This window comes from Elgaria multicarinata, chromosome 2, assembly GCF_023053635.1.
Source record: "Elgaria multicarinata webbii isolate HBS135686 ecotype San Diego chromosome 2, rElgMul1.1.pri, whole genome shotgun sequence".
NCBI classification, from domain to species: Eukaryota; Metazoa; Chordata; class Lepidosauria; order Squamata; family Anguidae; genus Elgaria; species Elgaria multicarinata.
In genome coordinates, this window is record NC_086172.1 from 75,238,439 (window position 1) to 75,266,243 (window position 27,805).

The window sequence follows — 27,805 nt, forward strand, 5'->3', positions numbered from 1 at the left end:
GGGCCCATTCATTCCACTGACTGGCAATTGCATTCTAGCAGCCCACTGGGATGACAGTCCTCTTGCATGAGGACTGAGAGAGCGACTACCATACCGATAAGGCATTCGGAAGTCACACTAGCAAGCCTACACTTACACACAGCACCCGGGGATACCCCTTAGGTCTGCTGGGTCAGGGCTTGTGTATCTCATCCATAATATTTGTTCCTGGGCATAGAGTGACATCCAGAGAATTCAGGATAGGTTTGCTGGTGCGTAAAGTAGAACTGTAAGATCTGAGAGCAAGAAATCAGAATCACAGGCTGAGAAAGAGATAGCAACAGTGTGTTCATAATGGTCTGTCACTGCAGGGGATTGTATCATATTATCTTTCAAAATTCTCTGCCTCCTCAAGAGTCAAATCAACCTGAAAGAGAGTCAAAACCAGAACAAATGATTTGGGGGTTAAAGCCAGAGCCCCTCCAAACAAACCTTTTAATCAAGTTGTTAATCCACAAAGGCTATCCAAGGCGTAGCTAGACCTAAGGTTTATCCCAGGATTGTCCTGGGGTGAAACCTGTTCATCTAAGTGCCACTCAGGGCATCCAGCGCTCAGGCAGGGACGAACCCGGGATGATCCTGGGATAAACCTTAGGTCTAGCTACGGCCCAAGTGTGTATTGAGCAATTTGGGGTGGAGACGGTGGGAAGGCCATAATATCCTTCAGCCAGAGCTTTCAGATTGTAGAAACGTGATCCGACAGTAGGCAAAGTGGCATGGATACAATAACAGAGGAATCGATTTCTGATTTCAGATCAAAGGAGCTTGGGGTGGTGCATGCTGCATCATAAACCATGCGTAGATCATGACAGGATATTGCATGGAGAAAGGCATTTTAACTAGAAAGTTGGACTTAATGGGAAGTAACACCTTAAACAGGGTCAGACGCCAGGGAAATGTCCTCCAGGCTACAGAATCTCAGTGTTCCCTTCTGGCCCGAAAGGCATTTGTCCCTTTTGACACTGCAACTGACAGAGCACTGCCCAACCAGATGTTTTGGACTCCAACTCCCATCAGCCCCAGCAACCATGGCCCATGGTCAGGACTGCTGGGAGTAGTGGTTCAAACCACCTGGAGGGCGCCAGGCTGGGGAACAGCGATCTAGCCCTTCGTGGGGGCAATGCGGCTTCCATTTCCAGGGAGAACTTCCGACCACCAACCCCCAAGCAAAGTGTTCGACCACCAACCCCCCCACGAGCTACGGCACGCTCTCTCACCTTGAGGCGGGAAGGGTCAGCGCAGGCATACTGGCACTGGTGGCACTTGTAAGGCTTTTCCCCTGTATGGATGCGGATGTGCCAGGTGATCTTCTGCTTGTTCTTGGTGGTGTACTTGCAGTCGGAGCACTTGTAGACGCGAGTGCCGCCGTGGCCCTTCATGTGGTGGTCAAAGACCAGCTGGTGATGGCAGCCGAAGTCACAGAAGGAGCACCGCAGGGGCCGCTCCTCGGTCCCGGAGGACTCGTGGGCCTCCACGTAGTGGCTCACCAGCTGCTGCCGCTCCTTGGCTGCGAAGCTGCAGAGGTGGCAACGATGGCTGAAGTGCAGCTTCTTGTGCTCCTCCAGCTCCTCGCGGGTGGCCAGAGTCTCCTTGCAGGTCGCGCACTCCAGGTGCGGATGCTGCTTCTGGGCGTGGCACTTGAGGGTAGCCTCGCTGTGGCACACGAAGGCACAGCGAGGGCAACCGTAGGAGACCTTCTCCTCGTGCTGCCGCAGCACGTGCTGCTTGAGGGCCGTTTCCGAGCTGAAGCGGGCCTCGCAGTGCGAGCACGCGAAGTTCAGCTCCCCTCGGTGGCAGCTGTTGACGTGGCGGGTGATGTCGTTCTGAATGTAGCCGCTGTAGTCGCAGAGCGGACAGAAGTGGGTGGGCTTCTTCTCGTGGACCCGCAGGCGGTGGATGCGCAGCTTGGAGTTGGTGCCAAAGGTCTGGCCGCAGGCCGGGCAGGCGATGCGGCCCACGCCCGTGTGCAAGGACTGGTGGGCGTCCAGCCGGTAGCGCCGGGTGGTGCTGAAGGCGCAGTACGGGCACTTGTGGGGCTTCACGCCGTCGTGCTTGATGCGGACGTGCTGCCGCAGGCAGCGGTCCTGCTTGCAGGTGAAGTCGCACTGGCGGCAGGCCAGCTGGGGCCGGGCGCTGCAGTACTTCCAGTGGTGCTGGCGGTGGAGCCGGAGGGCCGCCGCGGCCTTGGAGGTGAAGGGGCAGAGCGTGCAGCGGAACTCGCCCAGCTTCAGGCAGCCCCGCTTCTTGTGGGTCTTCAGGGCGCGCTCCTGGTGGCACGTGAAAGGGCAGGTGGGGCAGGAGAAGCGCCGCCTCTTGCGCGGGGGGCCTGGAGGGGGAGGCGTGGCCCCCGCCAGCTCGTCAGTCCGGCCCGTCTCCTCGCAGCTGATTCGTCCGTCGCCTTCCTCCGGGGCCCTGGGGACGCTGGACCCTTCAAGCGGCCTCGGGGCAGGAGCTTCCACGTGTCCCTCTGACTGGTGGATCTTGAGGGCCCTCTTAGAGCGGAAGGGCTTCGAGCACACGGGACAGCAGAACTGCTCCAAGCCGCGGCAGCCGTCCTCCACGTGGGAGCGGATGGTGGATAGGCGTGAGCAGACGAAGGCGCAGCCTTTGCAGCGGAATTTGCCCTGCTCCAGGTAGTAGCGATCCGTGTGGCCGCTGGCAGGACTGGCCGCCGTGTCCGACAAAGGTTCTTCCGCCACAGTTTCAGGGACATCCGGAGATGGCTTAGCGTGCAGATGGGCAGCCGAGGGCTGCGTCACTTCTCCTCTCCAAGAAGCGTCTTGCAGTGTGTTCACCTCTGCCTCCTCCGAGGCTCTGTTTGTGTCTGCCTCGGTCATTTTCAGGCTCGTGCTGCTGGGCTGCACAGCAGCAGTCCGGTCTACGCAGACTGTTTTTGCACTGTTCTTCTTCATGAGGACTGGGCACTTCTTCAGGAGATGGGTGTTCAGCCCTCTCTGCTGCTTGAAGATGGCTCCACACTCGTGGCATGTCAAGGGGCATTTCTTGCTCTGGCAGCCAGCTTTGCAGTGCACCAACATGGACTTCTCCTTCCTGGTGATGTAGGAGCATTTTTCACACTTGAAGACCCGGCTCTCAGACTGAACCACCAACATCTGCACCCTCCCTTCCAGGACCAGGGTTTCTGCTTGCTCCTTGTCCTGCCTCCTTAAAGCTTTAAGCACCAACTCTGACTGGGAACCCTCTTTGGAAGGGAGAAGTGCATCTTCTGGAGTGAGGGAAGCCTCGCGGCTGGAATCAGGTTGGAAAGAGTCTGGCTGTAACCAAGCCTCTTGTACACTCAACTGTCTACACCCCTCTCCCTGCTCTGGGCTGGGCGGCGCCTGCCAAAGCTCCAAGCCCTGCTCATCAGCCTTCCGATCCGCCACATCCTGCAGAGCAACTTTTTCTCCACTATTCTCCCCGGCACCAGAACCAGCGTCTTTCTCCAGCTCCAACCCTCCATCCCCAGAGATCTCAACCACCTCCTCCTCTTCCTCCTCCTCCTCCTCCTCCTCCACGAAGTCAGGGATATCTTCGAGGGCAGGCTCGCCATTCTCCAGGATGATGGAATCCCTGGAGCCTAACACTTCATAGGCCGGTTCCGCTCCCCTGCAGTTCAGATCCTCCCCATTCTCTGGCAGAGCTGTGGGCATCTCCCTGGCCAGCTGCTCCAGAGCGGAGTCCGAGTCACACAGGGGCTCCAAGATCAGGGTGCAACTCGGAACCGGTTTGCTGGCACCGTCCGGTTCCCCCGAGCTCTCCGAAGGTGCTTCCATGGAAAGTTCTTCTGAAGGGGCCGCATCTGCCTTGCAGTGGCCTTGTCCTCCCACGTCTTCTTCCTCCACCCTCTCAGTGTGGCCTTCATTCCCAAGGAGAGGCACGCCAAGCGCCTCCTGGTGGCAACTCCCCCCCTGGGCCTCCGAAAGAAGGGGCTTGGCTTTGCCATGCCACGGCTCTCTCCCTGGCAGGGAGGGACCAGAGTCGGCATGCAGGGCCACGGCAAGGTTATAGCTGAGCAGCACCTCGGTGGAGCTGGCCTCCAGCTCCCTGCTGGCGTAGTTCTCCTGCCAGCCCTTGTCCCCCGGCACGTAGCCGTGGGCCTTGCGCTTGTGGAAGAAGAGGCTGGTGTTGCTGAAGGTCCGGTAAGGGCACAGGGCACAGCGGAACTCCCTCTGCTTGGTGTGCTTGCAGTTCTCATGGTTCAGCAGGGCCTGCTTGTATTGGGTCTGGTAGCTGCAGTACTGGCACTGGAAGACGGGCATCTGGTAGTCCTGGGAATGCTTGGCCTGCATGTGCTTCTGCAGCTCGTACTTGCGCTTGCAGGCAAAGCCACACACCTCGCAGATCAGGGACTTGCCCTGGTGGCGCAGCTTGTGGCTGCTCAGCTGGTCAGCCCGGTGGCAGCGATAGGGGCACTGGCTGCATTGGTACCTGGCACAAGAACAAAAGCGGGTCAGGCCACGGGCTGGGCGAGAACGTCAGCGCAGGCCCCTGCTTTGCCTCGTTCTCTGGGCAAACGGAGGGCTGCTTTGTAATCGCCTTCACCCCCCCCCCCCCATGAAGCCAGTTTTCAAATCCCATTTTGCAAACTGGGGGAAAGGAGGCAGAGAGAGAGAGAGAGAGAGAAAATGCTCAGTCAGGACAACCCAAAAATGGTACCACTGAGCTGGGATCTGAATCAGGGTCTCCTCAGGTCCCAACCCCATAGCTCTCACATCAGTGTGTAGGCTCTCTGCTCAGGGATGAGCACCCATGCCCTGAGCTTGGAAGTAAAGGCTTAGAGAGATGGCCCTTTTCTCCACTGAACAATGGGCGTGTCTTCTCCATGTCCTCTACTCTTGCAACACTGCAGTGCAGGAGTGTTATGTGATGTACGGGGAGGGACTTCTTTAAAAACAACAACACCCCGCTTGATTCACACTCTTGAGGAGATGGCGAATGCACAATATTCAAAGAAAATATTTTAAAGAAAAAGGAATTTTGACATGATGGAGAATTGGACAACTTAGATCATTTTCATGTCCCTGGAAATTTGACGCCAGATAAGGCCTAAGTAGGTGAGCAACATCTAAAAGTCATTTTGCCCTGTCTATCGTTCTTTGGAACCCTTTTACTTTTGCTTCCTTGTGGCCTCTAGTGCCACCAAATGGCAAATACCTGGTGCATCTTTTTATCAGTCCCAGACCTCTTGGGTATAACCCATGTTGCCATAGCCATTTAGAATTTGCTTCCAGATCGTCCCCTGCCAATCCTGCTTGTATCTAATCTGGGAAGACGCCTCTGCTATTGGCCTCCAACAATAGTAATTCACACATCCAGATTTCCAGCTTCAGTCACCACATGGCAAACCACTGCCTCATGCCATCCACCAGACTAGGATCCCATCTTGTAGTCATACCCAAGAGATAGATTCACTGCGGCAACTTGCAGTAGATTGGGTCACCCAATTCACATGGAAATCAGTGCCTTGGTCACTTATGAAATCCGGGTTGAGCCATAGTCTCGCTATGAATCCGTTAAATGGTAGGGAAGTGTCAAGCAACCAATCACTCTCCTTCACCAAATAATATTTATTTGATTATTACATGAATATCCTGCCTTCCCACCCACCCTTGCAAAGAACCCAAAGCGGTTTACATGGTCCTCCTCTGCTCCGTTTTACAACCCAGTGAGGTAGGTTAGACTGAGAGTCTGTGACAGACACAAAGTCACCCGGAGAGCTGCATGGCCGAATGGGGACTAGAACCTGGATCTCTTGAGTGCCAGTCCTACACTCTAACCACTGTACCACACATCTTAGAATTGTAAGTCACCCTTTAATGACTTCATGTCAGTCAAGTCTAGCCAGATGGCAGCAGCTTCACACATTCAGCTTATGAACCTGGTAACTGCAGCTTATCACGTAATTCATATAATGCAGGGGTGCGTAACTTTTGGGGGGGCACTTCCCACCCCTTATCCCACCCTCCCTGTAGGCTGTAAGATTAGCCAGTTACCACCGAATTTCAATAGCAGGACATGTCAAAGGTACAAATGTAGCTTATTTTAAAGCCAAATTTGTCCTCTTAAAACCTCTATTGCAGTTTGCTGCCAAATTTCAGGGGCAAATCGCTAATTATTTTTGCTGCCGCCACATTGCCCATTTTTGTCGATGCAGGGGCCACACTAGAAGTTGGGGAGCCGCATGTAGGTCATGTGTTACACACCCCTGATGTAATGAGTCAACTCAAGTGGTTCTCTTGCCCAGCCCTCAAATCTGCCATTAGATGGATACACCTGGGATTTAAGCAACAACCATGTCCATGAACCAGACAGGGATTGCTTGTCCCCAGGCTGTTCTAGGCAGCGAGATGGGGGTCTCTCTGTACCTGAGATCTCCTGTGTGCTTCCGCATGTGAACGTTCAGGTAGTGCTTCCACTTTGTCACATAGCCACAATCCGTGCACATGTAGTTCTTATCATCAGAGTGGGTCAGCATATGTTTGGAAAGGTAGCTCACATCTCGGCAAGTGAAGTCGCACATCTGGCATTTGTGAGGCTTCTCTCCTAAAGTCACAGAGCAAACCGGAAGCTGTGGATTGATGGCCCCGACCGTCATGCCTCTGGAGGTCAGGAGTTTACATTGAAAATGTGACCCTACTTTACCCCACATCCCAAATAAAACAACTGGCAGCGCTTCTTCACACGGCATCCTACTGTACTGCACAATACTCAACCCCAGTGTATGGACGATAGCCAGGTTTAACAATGAACAGTGGCAGCCTATTAGCTACCAAGCCACATACAAGGTTGGGTTCCTATCCTATGAAGCGCTATACAACTTGGGACTAAGATACCTAGCAGACCACCTTCCCTTAATACACCCAGACGACATTTAAGATCTTCAGAGGAGGACTTGCTGGTCATTCCAAAATGAAAGGAATGTCGCCATGAAGAACCTCAACAGTGGGCCTTCTCTGTAGTAGCAGCACCCACCATCCGTGGCATTTTTTTTAATTTTTAAGTTATATATCATGTCTCGCCATGTTGAATTTTATGGATTTAATTGTGAACTGCTCAGGGAGCCTCCACTATTGGACAGTATAAAAATGTAAAAATAAGTAAAAATAAATGATGTTCACTGTATACCAAGTGGGGCACTTCCCTCTCACGAACGTGATGGGCAGCCGGGCAGCCTTCCTCCCAACTCTGGAGCTGCAGAGATGGGTAAGGATTGTCCTAGCAATGATGGAGAGATCCCCTCACCCTCCTTGCTCCAAAGCTGGCAGGAAGTCGGGACACCATTTGGCAGCTGAACGGCCAAGACATCAGTTGTGCTTTACTATCTCCACCCACTGCCAGCCATTCCTGATTTGGCCAAAGCCAGCATGCTCCTTCCTCCCTGAAGGAAAAACCAGCAGGTGAGGGTGGAGGGGGTGCTTGCTTGGATGTTGCTGCACAAAAGGTGTTTGGGGCAGCTGTATGTAGAGGCGCTCTAGTCAGCACTCTCTCACCCGACAGGGAAGAGCTGATGATGCGTTTGTGAGTGTGTGTGTGTGTGACAACTATATTAAACCCCGGATGAGACAAGCCTGGTCAGTGAGTCTAATTCTAAACTAAAGACTGCTGAACTTTATAACATGCGTACAGGGTACTAGGAGGACAAATCCTGATGTCAGTTCACTCAAACTACTTCTAGCTTTTCAGCCTCCGTCTCTCACAAACCCCTGATTAGCCAGGGAACTGGAAAAAGTCTCCTACCCTTGTTCTCGCCTCTAAAGGCATAGAAAGAAGAATGTATAGAGAAAAACAGTATACAAATGAAGTGTCTGACTGACCAACCCTGTAATGGGAAAGGGCAGACCTAGGCCAAAGGAACTCTCCTGTTCACAGGCAAGAAAAAGCAAAGGCCATGGGCTGGCATAGGCATTTCTCTGCTCAGGACGATCAATCTGCCATTCAGAGCACTAGGGCAGCAGGAAACAAAGGCACAAAGCATTTGCAAGTGCTTCTCTAGAGGTCCCCAGGCTGGGAAGAACACTTGCCTGTGTGGAGCAGCATGTGGCGGATGAGGACCCTCTTATGCGCAGTGGCGAAGTTGCATTCAGTGCATTTGTGTATCTTCTCACTGGCATGCATCTTGCCAACATGGTCATGGAATTCCACGGAGTTAAATGTGGCAAAGGGGCAGAAGCTGCACTGGAGCTGTTCGCTTCCCGGATGGCCTTGCTTCTTATGCTTACGGAAGATGTGCTTATTGGAACAGATGAAGTCACACTGCTGGCAGTGGAAGGCATAGTGTGTTTTACGGTGTGCCTCCATGACCTCGGTGGTGGGGAAGAGCAGGGAGCAGGCATAGTACTTGCACTCCACGGCTTTAATGCCATGCGCCTCCCTGACATGCCGCTGGAACTCCTTGCGGTCCTCAGTGCAGTAGCTGCAGCCTGCCTGGAAGCAGCTCAGTTGCTTGGGCTCGTCCTTGTGGCTCTTCAGATGCTCCTTGAGGGCATGGCTGAGCTTAAACGTCTCCTTGCACACAGGACAGGAGTAGACATCAGAATAGAAATTGGAGATGTTCTCGTGCATGCTGGCCATGTGCCTGTTGAGGGCGTTCTTCTCAACGGAACTGTAGTGGCAGAGTGGACAGCGGTGGGCCTTCTCCCCCGTCTCACGCATCATGTGGATCTTCAGCTTACTCTTGCTGGTGAAGAACTTCTGGCAGTTTGGGCACTGCAGCCTGGGGTCTGGGAAGTGTAGGTGAAGGTGTTCCACCAGGTGAGTCCGCTTCTTGAAGCAACGCTTGCACTCTGGACACATGTGGGTCTTGAACAGGCATTTGGAGTTCTCGGCCACATCTCCTGCAATGAGAAGAACAAACCCGCAGTTCAATGTGGAGGAATGAACACAGGAGACTCTTGGAAATGCTCCACAAATCTATTTTGCCTGTCTCCCATCCCCAGTAACAATCAGTTCTCTTTCTATGGTTTCTCCAGAGCAAGCCACCCCATGTTTATGAGTTCCAGTAGCCCAGGAGACTTAGGGGCAATCTGAGAATCTTTCAGCCCGGGTAGGAGAATAGCCTCGTATACAGCACTCTATCCCACTCCAGAGAAAAAAAAGCAGGGGACCAGGTGGTTTCCAAGCAGCGGTGGGAGCTATTGTGTGAACTCAAGTCAAAGGCAGGCTGGTTCAGACATCTCTTCAACTTCAGGGCACATTGAGAAATGCCTGTGTGCACCTGGCTCTTTGGCAGAGCTCTTTTCAAAGAAATGTCAGGAACTGTTCACTCCCAAGCAAATTCAAATCTTTACCTTTGAGCAGCAGGGTGTTTGTTGTTTTGGAAGATGCTCCCTTGCCAAAGCCCTCCTCCTCCTCCTCCTCCTCTTCTTCCTCCTCATCCAATAATTGGTCCCCTCCATTGCCAGAGTTGTCATCTTTGGCCAATGTTCCTAGGTCTTCGGGAGGCCCAGCATTGCTACCAACGTGCACTCCCAGGTCAGGCTCCATTTCAGTCACCTCCCAGCCACTCTGAACTTTGAGAGAATTCTCTGCTTTGCACAGAACTTCTGCCCCTCCTTGGAATGAAAATGACACATAAACAAGAAGCTTAGTTTGTTTAGAGAACAGACTTAGGGTGAGCCAGTGCTAACATGCAAATAATTGCATTTTGAGACTTAATGATGCTTCCAAGAAGACTTTTATTATGCAGTCGTCCAGCCTTATTCACAGAAATTTACAGAGAATCTAGGTGACCGTGTCTTCCATTTGTAACACTCCCATGTTTTCCCACCACTTCTTCCATCTCTTTAGTCTTTCCATAGAAAATCTGTTAAGCAGGAAAAGATGGAAAAGCTCCACAATGTCTTTTGATTGGTAGTGCTAGGAGCTGTCTATCTGGAAGCACCGGAAGAGTGGGTCTTTAATCAGGCAAAGACAATTGGAAGAGGAACCAAAAAGAGAGTTAAAGTGGAAATTAGACCCATGTTTCAGAGGGAGAGGAATTCAACATTACAATAGGTGTGCAGAGCCATTTTTCAGTAGGGGGGCAAATTGCCCCCTACCCTCTGCAGGCCAGATGACATCAGTGGGCTTGGCCACGTCCACTGACATCATCTCCCCACCCACCCCATTTTACCTCTCTCCTTGCTGGGAGAGGCATGGGCCTTCGTGCCTCTCTCAGCCCAGAGACAAAGACGCCTCCTAGCAGCTGTTGCTGCTGCTCCTCCCAGCGTCAACTGAGTCCCAGGCTTTGCCCAGTGCGTGCCATCCCCATGGGCATGCGTTGTGCTGATGGGATACAACATTTTGAAGGTGGCCAGCATATTAAAATACCAAAACCGAATTAAGGCCACTGGGATCCAAAACTTGGGGGACATCAGGCGACTGGCATCACTCCACAATATTCCTTTCCACCCATCCCAGTCTCTCCCCCAGCCTTAAAGCATCCTCCCTCTAGTACCTGTGTTCAGAAGGAGATGATCAGTCCGTCCCTTTCTCATTATGGTGGCGAAGGTGTGCTCAGCGCTCTCAGCATCCGCTCCTGCCTGCAGCACCGCTTCCTGCTGCTGTGTGGCCTCCTGCAGGTGGCTGCGCCTGTGCTGCCCAAACTGCTTGGTGTTGGCGCTGATGAAGTCGCAACGGCTACAGTGGAATGGGAAGTGGCTTCTGTGGTGAAGCTCCATGTCTTCTTGGCTTCGGAACAAGACCGGGCAGCCGCGGTAGGTACAGGCTACTGGAGACACCTGGTGGACCCGCCGCAAGTGGCCCCGGAGCTGCTTGCGATCCCTTGAGCTGAAGTGACAGCCCTCCTCAGGGCAGACTTGGGGCCCCTGGGGTTTGTGGTGGTCCTTGAAGTGCTCCTTCAGCGCAGTCGGCAGGGCAAACTCCCCCTGGCAAATGGGGCAAAGGAGGAGCTCGGTGCAGAATTCGGGGGCCTGCCTGCTTCCATCCAGCACGTTCTGCACCGGTGCCTGGTGGTCATTTGGTTGCTCTTCAGGTCCGGCTAGGTCTGAACTAGTAAGGTCTAGTGATAGCTCCTGGAGCTGAGGGAGACTTGTGAGTTGTCCTCTGGAAAGCTCCACGCATTCATGCTCGGAAAGCAGGCTGGGATCAGAGAAGCTCTGCCCACATCGTTCACAGAAATAGAGTTCCACCACTTTGACCAAGACCTCTGCAAGAGCAAGGATGAGAGCTTTTTCTTTCTTTCTTTCTTTCTTTTAAAGCTACCACATAATCCAGAACACTCACACACATACACAAGAGTCTTGTTTCTCGAGATGACTGGTTCAGGCCTGGTCCACGTTAGATTACTAAAAAGCTTGTCAGCTTAAGCTTTCACCCCACCATCTCTACACAACGGTGACCAGAGGCAGTTCCCTATAAGAACTGGACCGGTAATGTATACTTGAGTCCCTATCATCTTCTAACATGAGGGTATCTAACTCAAATGAGTTGGAGAGACAAACTCCCCGTGCAGCAGATGCCCAGAACCACACCCAAAAATAGACACAGAAAAATCAGAAGGAGGGAAGTGGTAGGACCAGCACTTCATTTCTAGAAATCCCCCTCACTATCCAGTCCCGGCATGTGCTATCATTCTACATGTGCTCTCCCAAATCCCTTCACCAGCCCATTGCCATCAATCTCCACCTTGTAGCCTCCATATTGTGTTTTTATACTGTTGTTTGTTTTATACTTTGATCCTTATTTGATGGGGTTTAACTTTTGTGAACCACCCAGAGAGCTTTGGCAATTGGGCAGTATAGAAATGCAATAAATGAATAAACTCTGAAATCTCTATTCCCCCTTCCCACATGCCACTACCCAAACAGCCCTTCTTTAGGACACCCCACTATCTGCCTATCTTTCTACAGCTTACCCTTGTTGGCTGCAACCTGTAAATCTTACACTCTGACTCCACTCCAGTCCACTACACCCTACTCAGTATCAGCCACTGATAGCTTCTCAGCCCTAAAGAAAGTCCAGTCATTTGTGTAAAGGCCCAGCTATTCAAATGATCATGCCTCAAAGAACCTCTGGCTCTTATATTTTATTTATTACATTTATATCCTGCTTTTCCCGCCCCTGCTCCCAATGAATCCAAGGCAGCATACATAATCCTCCTTCCTTTCATTGTATCCTCACAACAACAACCCTGTGAGGTAGGTGGGGCTGAGAGTCTGTGACTGGCCCAAAGTCACCCAGTGAGCTTCCATGGCCAAGTGGGGACTAGAACCCGGATCTCTCGACTCCTAGTCCAACACTCTAGCCACTACACCACACTGGTTCTCTATTTGACAGCTGGATCATTGTGTAGCAAAGCAGTATTGCTCCCATAGGCAGTCTTAGGAAGATGCAACAAATAGATCCACATTGAGCCTCATGTCTATTTGAAGCCCTACTATTTCCCATTAGGTACAATGAAAGGAAAACCCATCCAATGTGTACACCTTGCCACTTTGCTGTCTCAGCTACCTATACTGTCTCAAGCAGCTTTCACCATGCTCGTAGCTATGTTGGCCACTTGCTGGACAATTGATAATTATGGAGCCCCAGCACCTGCCTGTGCAAGCTCAGCATGCAGTCTCCATGCTTTCCACTCAAAAAGCAGAAGCAGAGGTTGGCCAATCTCCCTGTTCCCAGCTAACAGATGAATAAACCTCTGGTGCAGAAAGGCCAGCCTGCTCTTCAAGAAACATTTCTGCCCTGCCCAAGATCCTAAAGCTGCCCTAGGCTTCTCCTGATTTAGAATGCACAGATGTTACAGGGCACAACCCACTCATACTTTATAAGAGACAAGAGCCATAACGTGGCTAGTTCTTATAGGAGTCCAATGACATGTCAAAGCACAACATACCTGTAGTGTTGCCAGGATTGCTGAGGGACATGGTGCCAGCCATGGCTTCTACAAATATTTCAACACCAGCTGTTTCTGTTCCTACCACAGAAGCCTCTGTTAAGAGCAAGCTCTGTCCCACTGCTAGGTTCTCACTGGGGATCCCATGGTTGTCCTCATTCCCTGCAACTGCTGGGCCAGGGAGCAACAGCTCCTGGCAAAGAGCATTCATCTTGTCTTCTCCCACAGGCTCTGTTGCTATTGCTCCTCTGCTCATTGCTTTTCACTCTTCAGTGTGGCCTTGCACCATAACACAAAGTAGGTACAGCTTCTGTTAAAAACGCACCAAGAAAATGGCACCATTACCTTCTGAAGGAAAGCAAACAAGGATAAAACCTATTCTTCTTCTGAAGAAATTAGTAAGAGGTGGATTGGAAATACCTAATATTCAATTTTAACAAAAACAACAACAACAACTAGAGATGGTAGCCAAGTCTGCCCAGCAGAAAGCTCAAAGGATGTTTGGCGCAGGTTGGGAAACTTCAATGCCTTCAGTATTTTGTCCTCTGAAGAAGATAAACACAGAGGAAATATGAACATTTTTCAACCATAACTGTGATTTTTATACTTAAACTCTGGAACAGGCTAAAGCTGAACTGAAGCCTACAAATCTTTCTACTGGAATATGTCAAGACTGAATAAATACAGCCTTTGAAAGGGTTAGAGTAGAATACACATGGATTAGCAAGGATGGAAGATTTTACAGAAGATGAGTTTATGATTACATTCACTAGTTGGCGAGAAAATGCAAGGGCTCAAACCTCCCTTCTACAAATACTTTCAAATTAGGGATGGGATATACTGGCATGTTAGTAGAGATTCTGGTGGATACAGCCAACCATATACCACACATGTTAAAATGTGCAGTATAATCTGCTTTTTCACACTGAAGGATGATAGAGGCAACCAAGTTAACATGAGCTAAGAAAGCTCACCCCGGAGTTAGTGTGGTCATTTGTATGGGCTAAATGTGAAGCAAGGATCTAAGTGCAACAAGATGTTATCCAGTAAAGCAGTGGTCCCCAACGTGGTGCCTGCAGACACTGGAATTTTTTTTAATTCATTTTTTCTGAACATGGATTGGTATGAAATGCATGCAGCTTTCCAGCAATTATTCATGGGCTTCAACAAAAGTGGACCAAATATCCATTTGAAGGTGGGGTCTATACCTGTTCAAAAATTGAAAGTGTTGTAAGGTCCTCAATCCATTACATTATAGGGGGTGAGTGTTCACCCTTCCAATGTTGTAATAGCAGTCTTTCAGCTGTCAAAAGGGCGCAGAGAATCTATTTACAGTACCCTTTTGTTAATTTCCATGAAGCAGGTAAATAATTTAAAAGAGTGTGTACATCAGTGAATATTAGATTATTCCTGGACAAAATTTATCTGTGTAATAACCTCTTCCACAAAAGGAGCAACTACTGGACATCGCCAAGACATATGTTTAAAAGATGCATTAGCTGTACTGCACCACCAGCAATTAGCTGAATTAGACATTCCCTTATTAAAGAGAACTCCTGGTATCCAACAGATACAACCTAAGATCCAAAGATGCGGCAGCTAGATGCCAAAGTAGCAATCCACAAATTAGGCATTTTCTGGTGGTGCCCACAGCAGTTTCTCAAATTCACAAATGTGCCCATGGGTGCAAAAAAGTTGAAGACCTCTGCATTAACAATAAAGGCTTACTGTATAGAGTGTGATAGATAATACTGGAATAGTCAAGAGACAATCAGATACATTAAAAGTTGAATTAGAAATAGGAATAATAAAATCCTGAAAAGAGAGAGCAAGTACATCTGGAACAGAAGTGTGAAGTTATTCTCTTGCAGGAAATAAAGATCATTCCAAGTTGATACTTAAGCTTTGGGAGCTTAAAAGAAAATACATGGGGTTAAAACATGCAGATTTCTGGAGAATGAGAGCTGAAGACACTTAGTTAGACCCAATTTATTAGATTGTTAGTATTATTACTATTAGATCGTTAGTTTATTAAAACATAGTGAGAATTGCCCTACCATTGCATCCTTTGGTGATTTTTTGGGATATTTATATACCACTCCTATACACATTTACACAGAAGTTCCACTGTATTCAATAGGCCTTCTTCATGAGTTAAGGGCGCAAAGGATCACAGCCTTCGCACACTTAACCACTGGCCTATTTCTACTGGTCACAGTGCACAGCCTACTGGTCTTCTATCAGCTCAACTAGAAACATCTCCATTGCTGCAAATGGGTTCTGCATCTCAAAGCCAATAGGCAGAGAGTAATAGATGTTGACACTAAGGGTGTGCACGGACCCCCCGCTCCGCCCCGCGGGCCCATCTGAAAATTTCGGATCGGCCTGCACTGCTCCGCGCCGCTCCACCCATACTCCGCTCCTCTTCGCCGCGGAGCTCCAGCTCCGAATCGGAGCTCCGCAGTGGAGGGGAGTGGCGCCAGGTAAGGCCGGGAGAGGAGGGCGGGGGGGGGGGGTTACCGGGCCCTGCCGCTGTCGCCGCCCGTGAGGCGACAGCGGCAGAGCCCAATAAGGGACCAAGGGGGAGGGGGGCCTTACCTGCCACCGTCTGCGGTCCGTCGGCTTCTTCAATTGAGCCCGCGGTTCAACCAGGAAGTCTGGGCCACAGCGGCCCAGACTTCCTGGTTGAACCGCGGGCTCAATTGAAGAAGCCGACGGACCGCGGACGGAGGCAGGTAAGGGAGAGGAGGGCGGGGGGTGGGGTTACCGGGCCCTCCTGCCGTCGCCGCCCGTGTGGCGACGGTGGCAGAGCCCGGTAAGGGACCAAGGGGGAGGGGGGCCTTACCTGCCTCCATCCGCGGTCCGTCGGCTTCTTCAATTGAGCCCGCGGGTCAACCAGGAAGTCTGGGCCACAAGTGAGGCCTAGACTTCCTGGTTGAACTGCGAGCTCAATTGAAGAAGCCGACAGACCGCGGACGGAGGCAGGTAAGGGAGAGGAGGGGGGGTTACTGGGCCCTGCCGCTGTCGCCGCATGGGCGACAGCGACAGCGGCAGGGCCCGGTAAACCCCACTTACCTTTCTGGCGGAGCTCCGGATCGAGGCCCCCCAATCCTCTTCACCTCCGCCTTAAGGGGAGGCAAAGCACCCCGCTCCACTTCTAATTCGCCGGTCCGATTAGAAGCGGAGCACATCCCTAGTTGACACAATATATCATGCAGGCTTCTTCTGTGCCGGCAATTATATACAGAATCCCAAACTACTCTTCCCTCCCACCCCCACTCTGGCAGACAGCACACCAATACCTAACTCCTCCTGTATATACATATCACAATCCTAATACCTGAATCAGCTGAGATTACACTTTCTAGAATTATTTCTTTCTCTAAAGCTCAGCATCCAAAAGATTTGGTAATGGTGTCATATACAGATGAACAATCACCTCAATATCCATTCCAGATAAGCCTGGCTCATAGGGTATCAGCTGTACTGTGGATGAAAAATTAATTTCCAGTTCTAGAATCAGACAGGGATGCATACATCTCATATATACATGAATTAGCTACCCATAAGAACACCTGCACAACTGCCTATGGGACACAGTAAAACCCAACAAATGCTTCTAATAATTTTGGTTTGCATTCTGGCCACATTAATGTAAGTAACTGCAGGCTAGGTATGCAAGTATCTTTGATGATGCATCATTATGTCTACAGTTAATATATTTCCAAGAAAGAGTGCTGCCCATTTACAATTTGGGTATTTACAGCAGAAGCTTTAATCACAGCATCACCCTGCCTACTTACAGGTTTCAGGTCATTTCTTTCACTCATAATTCTCATGTGTTTTCCCACCATTCATCTGTCTTTTTTCTTACAGCAGAAAATCCATTAAGGAGAAAAAGATGGGATCGCTGTACAATACTTTCTAATTGGTAGCAGTAGGAGCCCTCCATCTGGAATCACCCTTACAGTTTCTGCCAAGAGAATATTTTGTTGTGTATCACCCCACCACAAAATCCCACCTCCAGGACATAGAATTCCTCCATAGAGCCCCTCTTGCATGCTTTTGAATAGTGATCCTAAATAGCTGGGGCTAGTTCTCTGCAGAATCTAGCCCACTAACTAGGTGGCAGAATGGTTTAAAAGGCCTCGGTTGAAAGTACACACCTGACTTCCTCTTCTCCTCCTGGTGGGTTTCTTTTGCAACCTTCCAGGCTCCGAGTGCCAGGCGTGAGCCATCATCACTGGCTTCTGAAGGGCAACAGAAGGGAAACGAGAACCACCACATTAAACAAGGAAGCCCGAATACAACCTTTTGAGGCAGAATGCCCAGGGATCAACTCCCGTGTCGCTGGTGGGGCTCAGCTTAGTCCTGGGGCCCTTCCTCTGAAGGCCACGGGTCCAAGTCCCTCACTTCAAAGCTTCCTTTAAGGCACACACGTTAAGACCGTAAGAGGCCCCTGTGGCTCTGAGGGCAACGTAGCCCACCCTCCGTCCCTCTGTCGCCTTCCTCCTGGAAGCTCCACCCAAGTCCATCCCCACCGGTGGGGCACCTCTTGCCCCCTTCCTCTCTGCCCCCCTCCGTCCAAGGGGGGGGAGTCCCACTGTCACCCTCGCCAAAGAAAAAGCTCTTATTTTCTCCTCTTCCCCCGCCCCCACCTTATATCTTCTCACTCCCCGCTCTGCACATCCTCTCGATGATTCCCCTCCTGCCTGCACCGGCAGGGCAGAACACTTGGCTAATCCTCTCCCTTCCTCTTTGTGCAGCCCAGCCCGCTCTCTCCCCGAGCAACTCTATGGTAGACGCAGACAGACAGCTTTTGCGGTCTGGCGCCATAGAAGGAAGTTAGCTAGAGCGTCTCCCCGTCATTGTCGCCACAGCTCTAAAAGCCCAGTAGGGCGAGGACGAAGCGCTGATCTTCTCCACACGTCGGGCTCCCTCATGGACCATAGAGCGCAGGAGGAAGACGCCAATCGTCACTGTTACGTAGCTGGCAGAAGGAATTCCAACCTCCGTCTCTGACGCTAAGCGTGACAACAGAGATAGAAAAAGAAGAGTCGCACACTAACACAGTCTTTATCGACGCTTCCGGTCTAAAATTGAGCCTGTTTTCCACTGTGTTTTCCACCTACTTAGCATATAAGCCCTATATGATATGGCATTGTGTTGTACCGTAAGGTCTCCAAGGGACAGAACGACGCCACTTCGCGCCTACGGAGAATGATGGCCAATGGCGCCTTTCAATCTTTACCTCAGGTTTAGACTTATGGGTAACTTTAAACCTTTCCTATCTCTTTGGGAACGATAGAGCAGGAGAGGAATTTGTTCCGGTCAGATGAATAACCATAGAGAGATGTAAGGCTAGAGGGACGCTGCATGGAGGTGAGGGTGATCTACCTAGTGCTCGCAAAGCGTGGCGCTTAGAGAACTTATTAGCTGCTTGTGTTGTTCCCATAGAAGGGGAAGGTGGAAGGAGACCTTTATATTATGATGGCGGTACTATGCTGTAGCCTCTGCCAACTTGTTGCCCTCCAGATGTGTTGGATTACAATCCCCGTCTCTCCCAGCCAGCACGGTCATTGGTGTGTTGGTTGAGAATGATGGGGGTTGTAGTCCAACACATCTGCAGGACCTTAGGCTGGGAGAGGTTGCTGTAGGATAGGGGGGCACCTGTGGTCCTCCAGATGTTGTTGGACCAGCTTCCATCATCCCTCACCTTTGGCTCTGCTGCCTAAGATCGATGGGAGCAACTTGTGTCCAACAATATCTGAAAGGCCACAAGATGCCCATACATGCTGAAGGAGGGTGGGAAGAACTGGGAAGCTGAGCAGGTTCCCTCCCACATCCCTTTTAAGCTGTGGAGAAAGCTGTGCGCTTTAAAGCTGTGCGCTTTAAGCTTTTAAGTTTTGGAAATCTACAGAAGCCTGGTCTTTATAAGCAAATATTTCCTGACCAGTGATCCTGTACATGACTCTCCAAAATATCTCTTCCCCCCACCTCCCAATGCATTAAAGCTGTTTGGGACAATATTTTCAGAAATGTTGCTCATATCTGAGTTTATTTTCATGAATACTATTGAAAATGAACATCCGGAGAGATAGGAATTGCAATGAGAAGGAACTATACGGACAGACAATTAGAGCCTGGAACAATAGCCAGTCATTTTGGGTGTGCGCTTTGTAAAGTAACAAGGCTGCCCTACAGCACACTGCAGATTCCTGTGTGTTTGCTGCAAGCCTGGGAAAAGAAAGCAGAAAGATTTTACCTAATTTCCTGACAATTGTGAACAGCCCTTAAAATGGCTCTTGGGTTGGAGCTTGAAACAGAAGCAGGTATTTTCTTTAAAAATCTTCTGAGCCAAATGGATACCTTTCAACATTGCTGCAAATTAAAGTGCTGGTCAAACCCCAAAGTCATGGCAATAGAAATCTGTGTCACCTCTACAGCAATAAAGAATAAAAGTTTTAGCAGAGAGTTCAGTTAGTTTTTTTCTGCTTGCTTCTGCTCCCCGGCAGAGCCTTTCTTGAAGGTTGACAACCATGCAAGCAGCACAAACATTAGAAATTCAAAGTGAATGTGTCCTGCAAAACATAGTTGTTAGAACATTTGGGGGGGGGGGGAGAAATCCTGCTCTCTCAAAAGAGTAGTGATGGATAGAACATGAGAGTAATGGTTTATGCATGTCCTCTCAGATTTAGGGTCCAATTTGTTTAATGGAGCTTGCTCTTAAATAAATTTGCATGGCTTTGCAACCTCAGGGATTTTGTTGTTACTGCTTTAAAGACATAAATGGGATTTAGGAAAAACTGGAGAGAGAATTTGTCAGTATTTTGTATTTAGATATAACAGGGTTTATCTTACTTAGTTCATCGTTGAAAGAAAGCTTACAGATGATGACATGCATTTTCTGGATACTACAGGGAAGTGGAATAGTCCTTCACATAGCCATTATAAGTAGATTTTATACGCTGTGATCAAAGCAGGATGGAGAAACTCCCGTTTTCTTTGGACAAACAAGCTAAGAGAGAGTCATATTGTAATCCTTCACATTACAATTATTTATTTATTTATTTATTTATTTATTTATTACATTTCTATACCGCCCAATAGCCGGAGCTCTCTACTACAGAAATGGAAAGCCATAATCATAGTTACTTGTACTTTAGCTTTCCAGTGGGAAGGGCTATATATTTATTGTATTTTGCTTGAATAGGTGGGTGTAGGAAGAGCTAATGGATTGCCTCCTCTGGATTAAGGAATCATGCAAACAAATTTATAAGAGACTTTTCATGGTTCATGTGTCTGCTTTTTCTTTTGCTGGTCAGGCTTTGCTATGGTATCCAGAAGAAATGCCACTTTAAGCAGTTACTTAACACTGGAGTTCTTGCCTTACGCCATCTACAGCCATGCCCTTTTCTGACTTTGTCTTGGCCCTCAAAGACAATCCATATTTTGGAGCAGGCTTTGGCCTGGTAGGTATAGGCACGGCGATGGCCCTGGCCCGTAAGGGGGCCCAGTTTGGCATGGTGGCTTTCAGGCGGCATTACATGATCACTCTGGAGGTGCCAAGCAAGGACAAGAGCTACCACTGGCTGTTGAGCTGGATCTCCCATCATGCAAAGCACACCCAGCACCTGAGTGTGGAGACATCTTACCTGCAACATGAGAGTGGCCGTGTCAGTACCAAGTTTGACTTTATCCCCAGCCCCGGGAACCACTTCATTTGGTAAGAGAGGACATAAAATGTCTCTGGGGAGGGTATTGTGGTGGAGGAAGGAATATGATGCGCAAGGAATTCTTGTACTGTACTAGCTCACACTTCTATGTCCACTGGAGCAAAACCAACGAATTTTTGGAATAAAGATGTGTATGAAATGTTTTGTTTTGTACATTGTGTTAGGGGCTTTGTTAAGGCGTAAAGGGTGATGTATAAGTCTTTTAATTAATAAATGACTATGTAAATTAAAAAAACCATTTCATGATTAAGACTGAGGAAAGGAAAGAATATCATCATCATGTTAAAGTATAATGAGCTGTAGAAATTGCTATAGTTACAATATAGGCAAAGATTGAGCATGGTTGCAACAGTAAAACATATATGCAGGAGAAATAGCAAATGTGCTTATGAACATGCACCCAGAATGAGTTGCATGTTATACAAAAGGATATGTATTAGCCAAGAATATGTATTGGTTGGGTGTGATGGGAGTTTTGGTCAAACACATCTGGAGAGCACTGGTTTGGAGAAACCTGTTTTAACTAAATAAATAGAACCTCAGTGCAGGATCTGGTTTAGGTGGCCTTTGTGTCTCCCTGAGTCCCTACAATATTATGGATTGCATCCAGTGGTTGCAGGAGCGGAAGGCAGCTTGCACAATCTATTTTTCTTTTCTCCTCCTCCTCCTCCTGCAGCCCCTTTTACCCCTGGTAAGTCTCTCCAGAGGGTTGGGTGGACCTACCGAACAGTGTGGGCTGTGTCATATGAAGATCCAGTGGGGATGGGGGTGGGGTGGAATCACCCCAAATTGGCTAGGGGAACCCCAAATTGGCTAGCTTGTATATTGGGGTGGGGTAGACATGAAAGAGCCTTGTTTGAGTTACCATCTGTGACTTGATAGTGCCTATGCTAGCCACCATGGATCCTGGATAAATCCTGGGGCCATCCCTTGCTCAGCTGCAGACCCCTGTCCATGTACTGGCATGGAGGAGGTTTCTGCAAGAAGTGTAAGCCTTGAGAAGCTAGCCTGAGTGGCTTAGTAAAGTTCAGGTGGCTAGTCTGCTGCTGAAAGTGCTTCTAGTAGTAGGTTGGGTACTATTTATTTCTTTTATTGTTGGGCTTTTCATTTATTTGTTTTTAGAATGGTTTTAATGCAGTTTTTTTAAAAAATCCTGGTTTTATTGCTATTAGTCACCTTGACTACCATTTTTTTTGCTGTAAAGTTGGGAATCAAAATCAAATAAATAAATACATAAAGTTGCATCTGAGGTTGTCAGGTTCTCTTCCTTCTTTACTTCCTGCTCAGATCCTCCCTGTTCTGCTTCCCAGGTATCAAAGGAAGTGGATCCGCATAGAACGGAACCGGGAGAAACAAATGATTGACCTGCACACAGGCACCCCCTGGGAGTCCGTCACCTTCACAGCCATTGGCAGCAAGCGAGAGATTTTCTTCAACATCCTGCAGGAAGGTACAACAGCACCCCCTGAGTGTAGCATTGCTCCGGGTGAAACAGAAACCCAGAAGCCTTGGGCACTTGTCCCCAAATGGTCAGGCTCCCTTCAGCACCATTCCTCTGCTCTTTGTTGTTTCTTCCCCTCTTTCTTTCACCCTCCTTCCCATCTGTGTCCCATATGCAGAGCAATTTGTTTTTCACCACCATGCTCCTTTCTTTCCAGCCAGAGAATTGGCTCTGAGGGAGCAAGAAGGAAAGACAGTCATGTACACAGCCATGGGTGCCGAATGGCGGCCGTTCGGCTTCCCACGGCGACGGCGCCCACTCACCTCTGTGGTGCTTGAGGAAGGAGTGTCGGAGAGGATTGTGCAGGACGTGAAAGAGTTCATTGGTAACCCCAAGTGGTACATTGATCGAGGTGAGTGCATTTTTCAGGAGGTATGATGGTCAGATGCCCTTTTACCTCTTGCTTTCCTTCCTGGACTAAATCAGGGCATATGTGGAAGAACATCTGGAGCAAGCATATTCTAGTCATCAGCCCAGAAACACTGCTCTTGCTTTTCATTCCCAGTCCCTTCAAGGGGCATCCCTGTATCTTTCTCAGTGACTTATTCCTGATTTGGGCTCCTTATAACCCCGTTGATGCTCTTTAGTTCTTACCTGCAGTTTTTGGCAGTGCCAAACCTGGTAACATCTCATTACTGTCTATTAGGGCTGTGCACAGCTCGCCTCCCCCCGACTCACCTTGGAGGCAGTTTCAGGGGCTCTCAAACAGCCCCGATTTGATTCAGGATGCTTCGGGGCTTATTTATTTATTTCTTATTTATTTATTGCATTTTTATACCGCCCAATAGCTGAAGCTTCCTGGGTGGTTCACCGAAGTGGAATTCAGCACACGTACCCCAAGCAGTTCGGCCTTTGTCGGGTTCCTGGGTACCGGCTGCGCAGCGTGCAACCCAGGAAAGCCTGGGTGGGGCAAGGCTAACTGGGAGTCCATTAGACTCCTGCCTTGCCTGCCTGCCTCCCCCCTAAAACCTGGAGGTGCCGCTGGGACTTACCTTCCCCCACCCACCTGTCCTGGAAAGCCAGCGCAAGGCCGGCCATGAGTCTGAGTGAGTCCAATAAACTCACTGGACTCACCTCACCTCTCTCCCTCCCCGGTCACCTCCATTTACCTGCAGTGGCAAATAAATGGCCCTTTGCAGCTGCTGTAGTTTACAGCCATAGAGCTGTTAAAAAAGAGAGCCCCTGTGATTTTAGCTTTAAATCATGGCTTGGCTTTTAGGGAAGAGGATGCAGGGCAAGGTAAGTTGTGGCAGTGGAAGGTGACTGGCGAGGGACGAGAGGGAGAGGGAGAATTCATGGTTGGCCTTGCACCAGCCTTCTGAGGTGGGGGAGCAGCCCCAAACCATCCTGAATCGGTCTGAGGTGTCAGTACTGATAAGCTTTGGCCTCGAGGTACCCAGGCCAACCCAGTGCCACTCTGGATTCAGGCTGAATCAGTCCGCTTTGATTGGACTTGGAGCTTTGGCCTGAGTCCGTGCACAGCCCTACAGTTGGTATGTAGCTGCTTCGGTCCCAGTCATTGGGAATGGTCCCAGTCATTGGGAATTATCCCATGTCTGTCCTCCCTTACTTTCCCACACAGCAGCTATTCTGTTTAGCCTCTGCACAATGGATTACTGGTAGTCTTCAGCATGCACTAATTGTCTGGCATTTATTTACCAAAACATTCTATAGCAACTCTTTGCCAAGCTGATGAAAGTTGTATTCTCGTTCATTCAGAATCTCCCTAAACTTTAAAACCCCTTGAAGAGGACAACAGGGAAGGGGCTGCTGCTCCATTGGGACTCTATTATTGGCTATTTCTTTCATGTTATCTGGAACTGGCCATTGTCAGGGACTGGGCTCAAAGGATCATTGGTCAGAGCTACTAAAGCAGCCCTCCCCAGCCTGGTGCCCCCTAGATCTACCGGACGACAACTTCCATTAGCATTGTTCATTGGCTGATGGGAGCTATAGTCCAGTCAATCTGGATGGCACCAGGCTGAGGAGGGCCTGTACTAACTAAGGGAATTCTTATGCAGTTCTGGGATGTAGTGATGGGAGCTGAGATATTGTAAGAAGCTGGGGCGGACTGTATGTACTGCTTCTAATTCGTCCCTTTGTTCATAGGAATCCCCTATCGGAGAGGGTACCTTCTCTTTGGGCCCCCAGGCTGTGGCAAGAGCAGTTTCATGTGAGTATGTGTCTTCAGCTTTCCTTCCAAGTAGCCTGTTCCCAAAGCACACACCCCGACTTTGCATTTACAAGTGCTTGAGAAAACCATGTACCAGTGTGTATTGATGGGGTGGAGGGCTGGGGATTTTGTTCAATTTACATTTTGATAAGAACTTACTGAACCTCCTGAACCAATACACAAACACGAATCTTTCAGTATTCGCATTGTTCAGAAACTGCAATTGACAGATTCCTCTATCGGTACCAGTGTGTAAGTGGGAGGATAGTGGCCTTCTGTTGACGTGCATACAGTACTGGGAAAATAAAAAGGTCTTCACCTGGCGCCAAAAGGAGTACAACTTAGGCACCAGGTGCCTGTTATTCAGGACAGGAAGATCACTCCCTCCCACTTTGCCCAGCTGTCTTCACGCAAGAGTTGTTCCCCCCACCCCACCCCCAGTGGAAACATGGTTCTCTGTCTATCACAGCACAGCCCTCGCTGGAGAATTGCAATACAGCATCTGTCTGCTGAGCCTGAGTGACCGCAGCCTCTCGGACGATCGCCTCAACCACCTGCTGAGCGTAGCACCCCAACAGACCATCATCCTACTGGAAGATGTGGACGCCGCCTTTGTCAGTCGGGACCTTGCTGCTGAAAGTGAGTGATCGATGAGCAGCTCCTTCCCGCTCTCCAGTTCCAGGCTGCCCTTTTCTGCTGCCTCGATGTGAGCCTGGCCTTACGTGTTCTTCACCCCCGGCACTCTGTTCATCACATCCGTAGCAGATGCTGCTCGAGACCACATTTTTCCTAGCTCAGAAGTGGACAACATGCAACCTGCTGCTTAATTTCATGTGGCCTAATTTCCTAAGCCCACTGCCAGGGATCAGATCTTTGGGAAAAGTGATCCGCCCCTTCCCCAGCAGTCCACGGGGGAAAGCGGGAGGAGAAGGGGGTGGCAGAAAGAGTGAGTGGGAAAGGGGGTGGCATGTGGCCCCCTAAGAGATGACCCCCAATGTAGCTTTTGGCAGGGGGGGTAAACCTTCTCCCCACCCCTCCTCTAGCTAGACAGTCCCTCTCAGTGCGAGGGGTGGGTAGGAATGGGGCTTGAACAGGAGTTTCCAGACGGAGTAAGTGCTTCTGCTCCGGTCATGATGATCGGCTAAAATGCTGGCCTGTGATACCTGTTCCAAACCCATACATTAGTAGAAATGTGAATGAAATCAGGAGCATTTGGATCAGCATAATGGAAGAGATGTCCCAACAGAAATCTTGGAGGCACTTTTTCCCCCTCTTACTTCTAGTGTCTGTTTGAGGAGCATCTGCGATATCTTCCTGCTTTATATTGATTTTCTTGCTTCTGCCACCAAGGCGATGGGGGGGGGGGGCATAATCTTCTGTGACCACTCATGATCCACACTCTGACTCTTACCCGTTTTGACAGCATTGTGTCTGGGCAGTCTCCTGCAGGACATTGTACATCAGGCAGGGAGCATAAAGTGGATACTAATACTGCAACTTGAGCCAGCTACAGTTGGATCATACCCCTCTTCCCCTGGAAGGCTGTAAACCTAGCAAGCGTTTGGGCAGTCGGCATGCCTGTACTTACACAGTTAGTTCTCTGCTTGCTGACCTCTGAGCTGTGTTTCCTTTCAGACCCCAGTGCATACCAAGGCATGGGACGGCTGACCTTCAGTGGCCTTCTCAATGCACTGGATGGTGTCGCTTCCTCTGAAGCTAGGATAGTATTTATGACCACCAACCATGTGGACAGGTAAGAACAGTAGCACAGAAAATGGGGTGGAGGGGGGGTAGGTAGAGGTTGTGAGCTGTAAGCAACCTTTTGGTTTGAAAAGACAATTATATGGCCTAGCTAAGAGGGCGGCGTACATAATCCTCTTCCTCTCCATCCTTATAAGCTGGTACTGAAGGAGCCATACATGACGAGAGGAAAAACACAGGTTCAGCCAACAGGGTCAAGCCAGTTGACACTAAATTCAGTCAAGGCTGGGATAATGTATTTTTAGCAGGAGCTATGGTCTGTGGGGTCAGGTGGGGAGGGCAACATTGTCATTAACGGAGTTCAGCCTCCCCTGATTTTTAGGGATTATAACAGTTAACATGGAACCTGGCTTTATCCCTGTTACCATTCCTGATTCCATACAGGCTTCTGGGATTGTATTGGGGGGCGGGGTTTGTAGAAAACTTTTCAGGGAAGCAGCACAGGATTTTGGAGAAGGAGGAGGAGCAACATGGATGGGCAGAGCACCATATGGATGCAGTTATTTACAAGCCTGCCTTCAGGTCCTATATCCCTTAGAGGAGAGGTGGGCAACTTCTGGTCCTCCAGATGTTCTGGCCTACAACTCCCATAATCCCTCACCATTGTCTTTGCTGGCTAGGGTTCATAGGAGTTGTCAGACAAAGCATCTAGAGGGCCAGCCTTAGAGAATGCTTCTGTCTCATGGTGTATAAGAGCTTTTGACTTGGGTTGGTGTTGTATGGCTGCAGTTAAACACATAGAGGTTCCATTTTAATTCTCTTGGTTTCATCTTATTTAGTTTAATGTTACATTGTTTCCCACTTTGGACCTCCAAGTAAAGGGAGAGAAGGTTTCTTAGCCCTGTTCTTCCTTGGAGTTTCTGAGAGAGCAGCACGGTGCGAGAGGTGCCCCGTGCCTAGAGGGGAACTGCCATTTGCCAGCTGAGCATTTACCAGCTACCTCATTTGTCTTTCTCTCATTCCCTGCAGGCTGGATCCAGCCCTAGTTCGTCCTGGCCGAGTAGATCTGAAGCAATATGTGGGCCACTGCTCGCAATGGCAGGTCGGACGCATGTTCCAGAGGTTCTATCCGGACCAGCCAGCAGCGGTGGCTGAACAGTTCGCTAAACAAGCTCTGTCTGTTTCTGACCAGATCAGTGCTGCTCAAGTGCAAGGCCATTTCATGCTATACAAGGCAGATCCAGACGGGGCCATTGAGAATGTGCAGACTCTTGTATCCTGACGACGACACAAGCACTGAGAAAACTTTACACGCGGCGTTCGTGGGGGAGGCGTGCTGTTGCGTGGGCTATTCATGGGGGGCACGCTAAGCATGAGGATGCTGCTGTCTGTGTATCTACCTCAGTGAGGTTGGGTTTTTGCAAATAAATAAATTAAACCACTCCTCCCACACACCTCTTGAAGAGAAGAAAGAACATGGAGTACAGATGGAGGAGCTTCTTCCCAACTGGCTCTTCAGAGCAGCCTATTTTGGGGGAGTCCTGGTGGATCTTTGTTACAGTAGCTGCTTTTGCAGGGGTGGGGAATCTCAGGCCCAGGGGCCAAATCTGGCCCTCCCGGGGTCCCAATCCAGCCTTAAGTCCTAAACCCCCCCTCCCAATTGTTTCCTGGTTTCCTGGCTTTTAAGCCTGTTCCCCCACCCCATTCTAAAAGGTTGAAATGTCTCTTCTAGGGCTCAGTTGTGGACAGCAAGACCTTTAAACTACAGTATGCTGGTATTTTGGGCTGTGCACTGTTTGCCTTTGGAAACGCCCAGCCGC

The 27,805-nt window shown here is 49.7% G+C and overlaps 2 protein-coding genes across 7 annotated transcripts in view; one reads left to right on the forward strand and one right to left on the reverse strand.

Moving 5' to 3' along the window:
• The window catches only part of ZNF142 (zinc finger protein 142), a 411,120-nt gene that overhangs the window by 6,397 nt on the left and 376,918 nt on the right, over nucleotides 1–27,805 (reverse strand). Inside the window, exons 1-9 of one of the 6 annotated variants that reach the window (XM_063116767.1) lie at nucleotides 17,533–17,831; nucleotides 17,041–17,124; nucleotides 16,678–16,847; nucleotides 12,875–13,184; nucleotides 10,478–11,188; nucleotides 9,330–9,593; nucleotides 8,064–8,876; nucleotides 6,408–6,585; nucleotides 1,257–4,470 (exon numbers count right to left, since the gene is read on the reverse strand). In XM_063116767.1, coding sequence (XP_062972837.1) covers nucleotides 1,257–4,470; nucleotides 6,408–6,585; nucleotides 8,064–8,876; nucleotides 9,330–9,593; nucleotides 10,478–11,188; nucleotides 12,875–13,130 — 5,436 coding nt within the window. In that variant the 5' untranslated portion in view covers nucleotides 13,131–13,184; nucleotides 16,678–16,847; nucleotides 17,041–17,124; nucleotides 17,533–17,831. Of the gene's footprint in view, nucleotides 1–1,256; nucleotides 4,471–6,407; nucleotides 6,586–8,063; nucleotides 8,877–9,329; nucleotides 9,594–10,477; nucleotides 11,189–12,874; nucleotides 13,420–16,214; nucleotides 16,413–16,677; nucleotides 16,848–17,040; nucleotides 17,125–17,532; nucleotides 17,832–27,805 lie in introns of those variants that run through there. The other 5 variants (XM_063116768.1, XM_063116770.1, XM_063116766.1 and 2 more) reach the window with 5 other exon arrangements.
• Nucleotides 18,223–27,427, forward strand: LOC134393611 (mitochondrial chaperone BCS1). The gene is made up of 8 exons (XM_063118670.1): nucleotides 18,223–18,256; nucleotides 20,200–20,600; nucleotides 21,921–22,060; nucleotides 22,269–22,463; nucleotides 24,221–24,284; nucleotides 24,754–24,923; nucleotides 25,920–26,037; nucleotides 27,015–27,427. Exons 2-8 carry the CDS (start codon nucleotides 20,281–20,283, stop codon nucleotides 27,265–27,267), a joined length of 1,260 nt encoding a protein of 419 aa, XP_062974740.1. The 5' UTR covers nucleotides 18,223–18,256; nucleotides 20,200–20,280; the 3' UTR covers nucleotides 27,268–27,427.

What these genes read in the sequence shown, in the direction of transcription:
- LOC134393611 (XM_063118670.1), top strand. Translation starts at nt 20,281, where the DNA reads ATGCCCTTTTCTGACTTTGTCTTGGCCCTCAAAGACAATCCATATTTT. An exon ending in CTTCAACATCCTGCAGGAAG is followed by an intron (nt 22,061 to 22,268) that starts GTACAACAGCAC and finishes CTTTCTTTCCAG; the next exon opens with CCAGAGAATTGGCTCTGAGG. An exon ending in TGTGGCAAGAGCAGTTTCAT is followed by an intron (nt 24,285 to 24,753) that starts GTGAGTATGTGT and finishes TGTCTATCACAG; the next exon opens with CACAGCCCTCGCTGGAGAAT.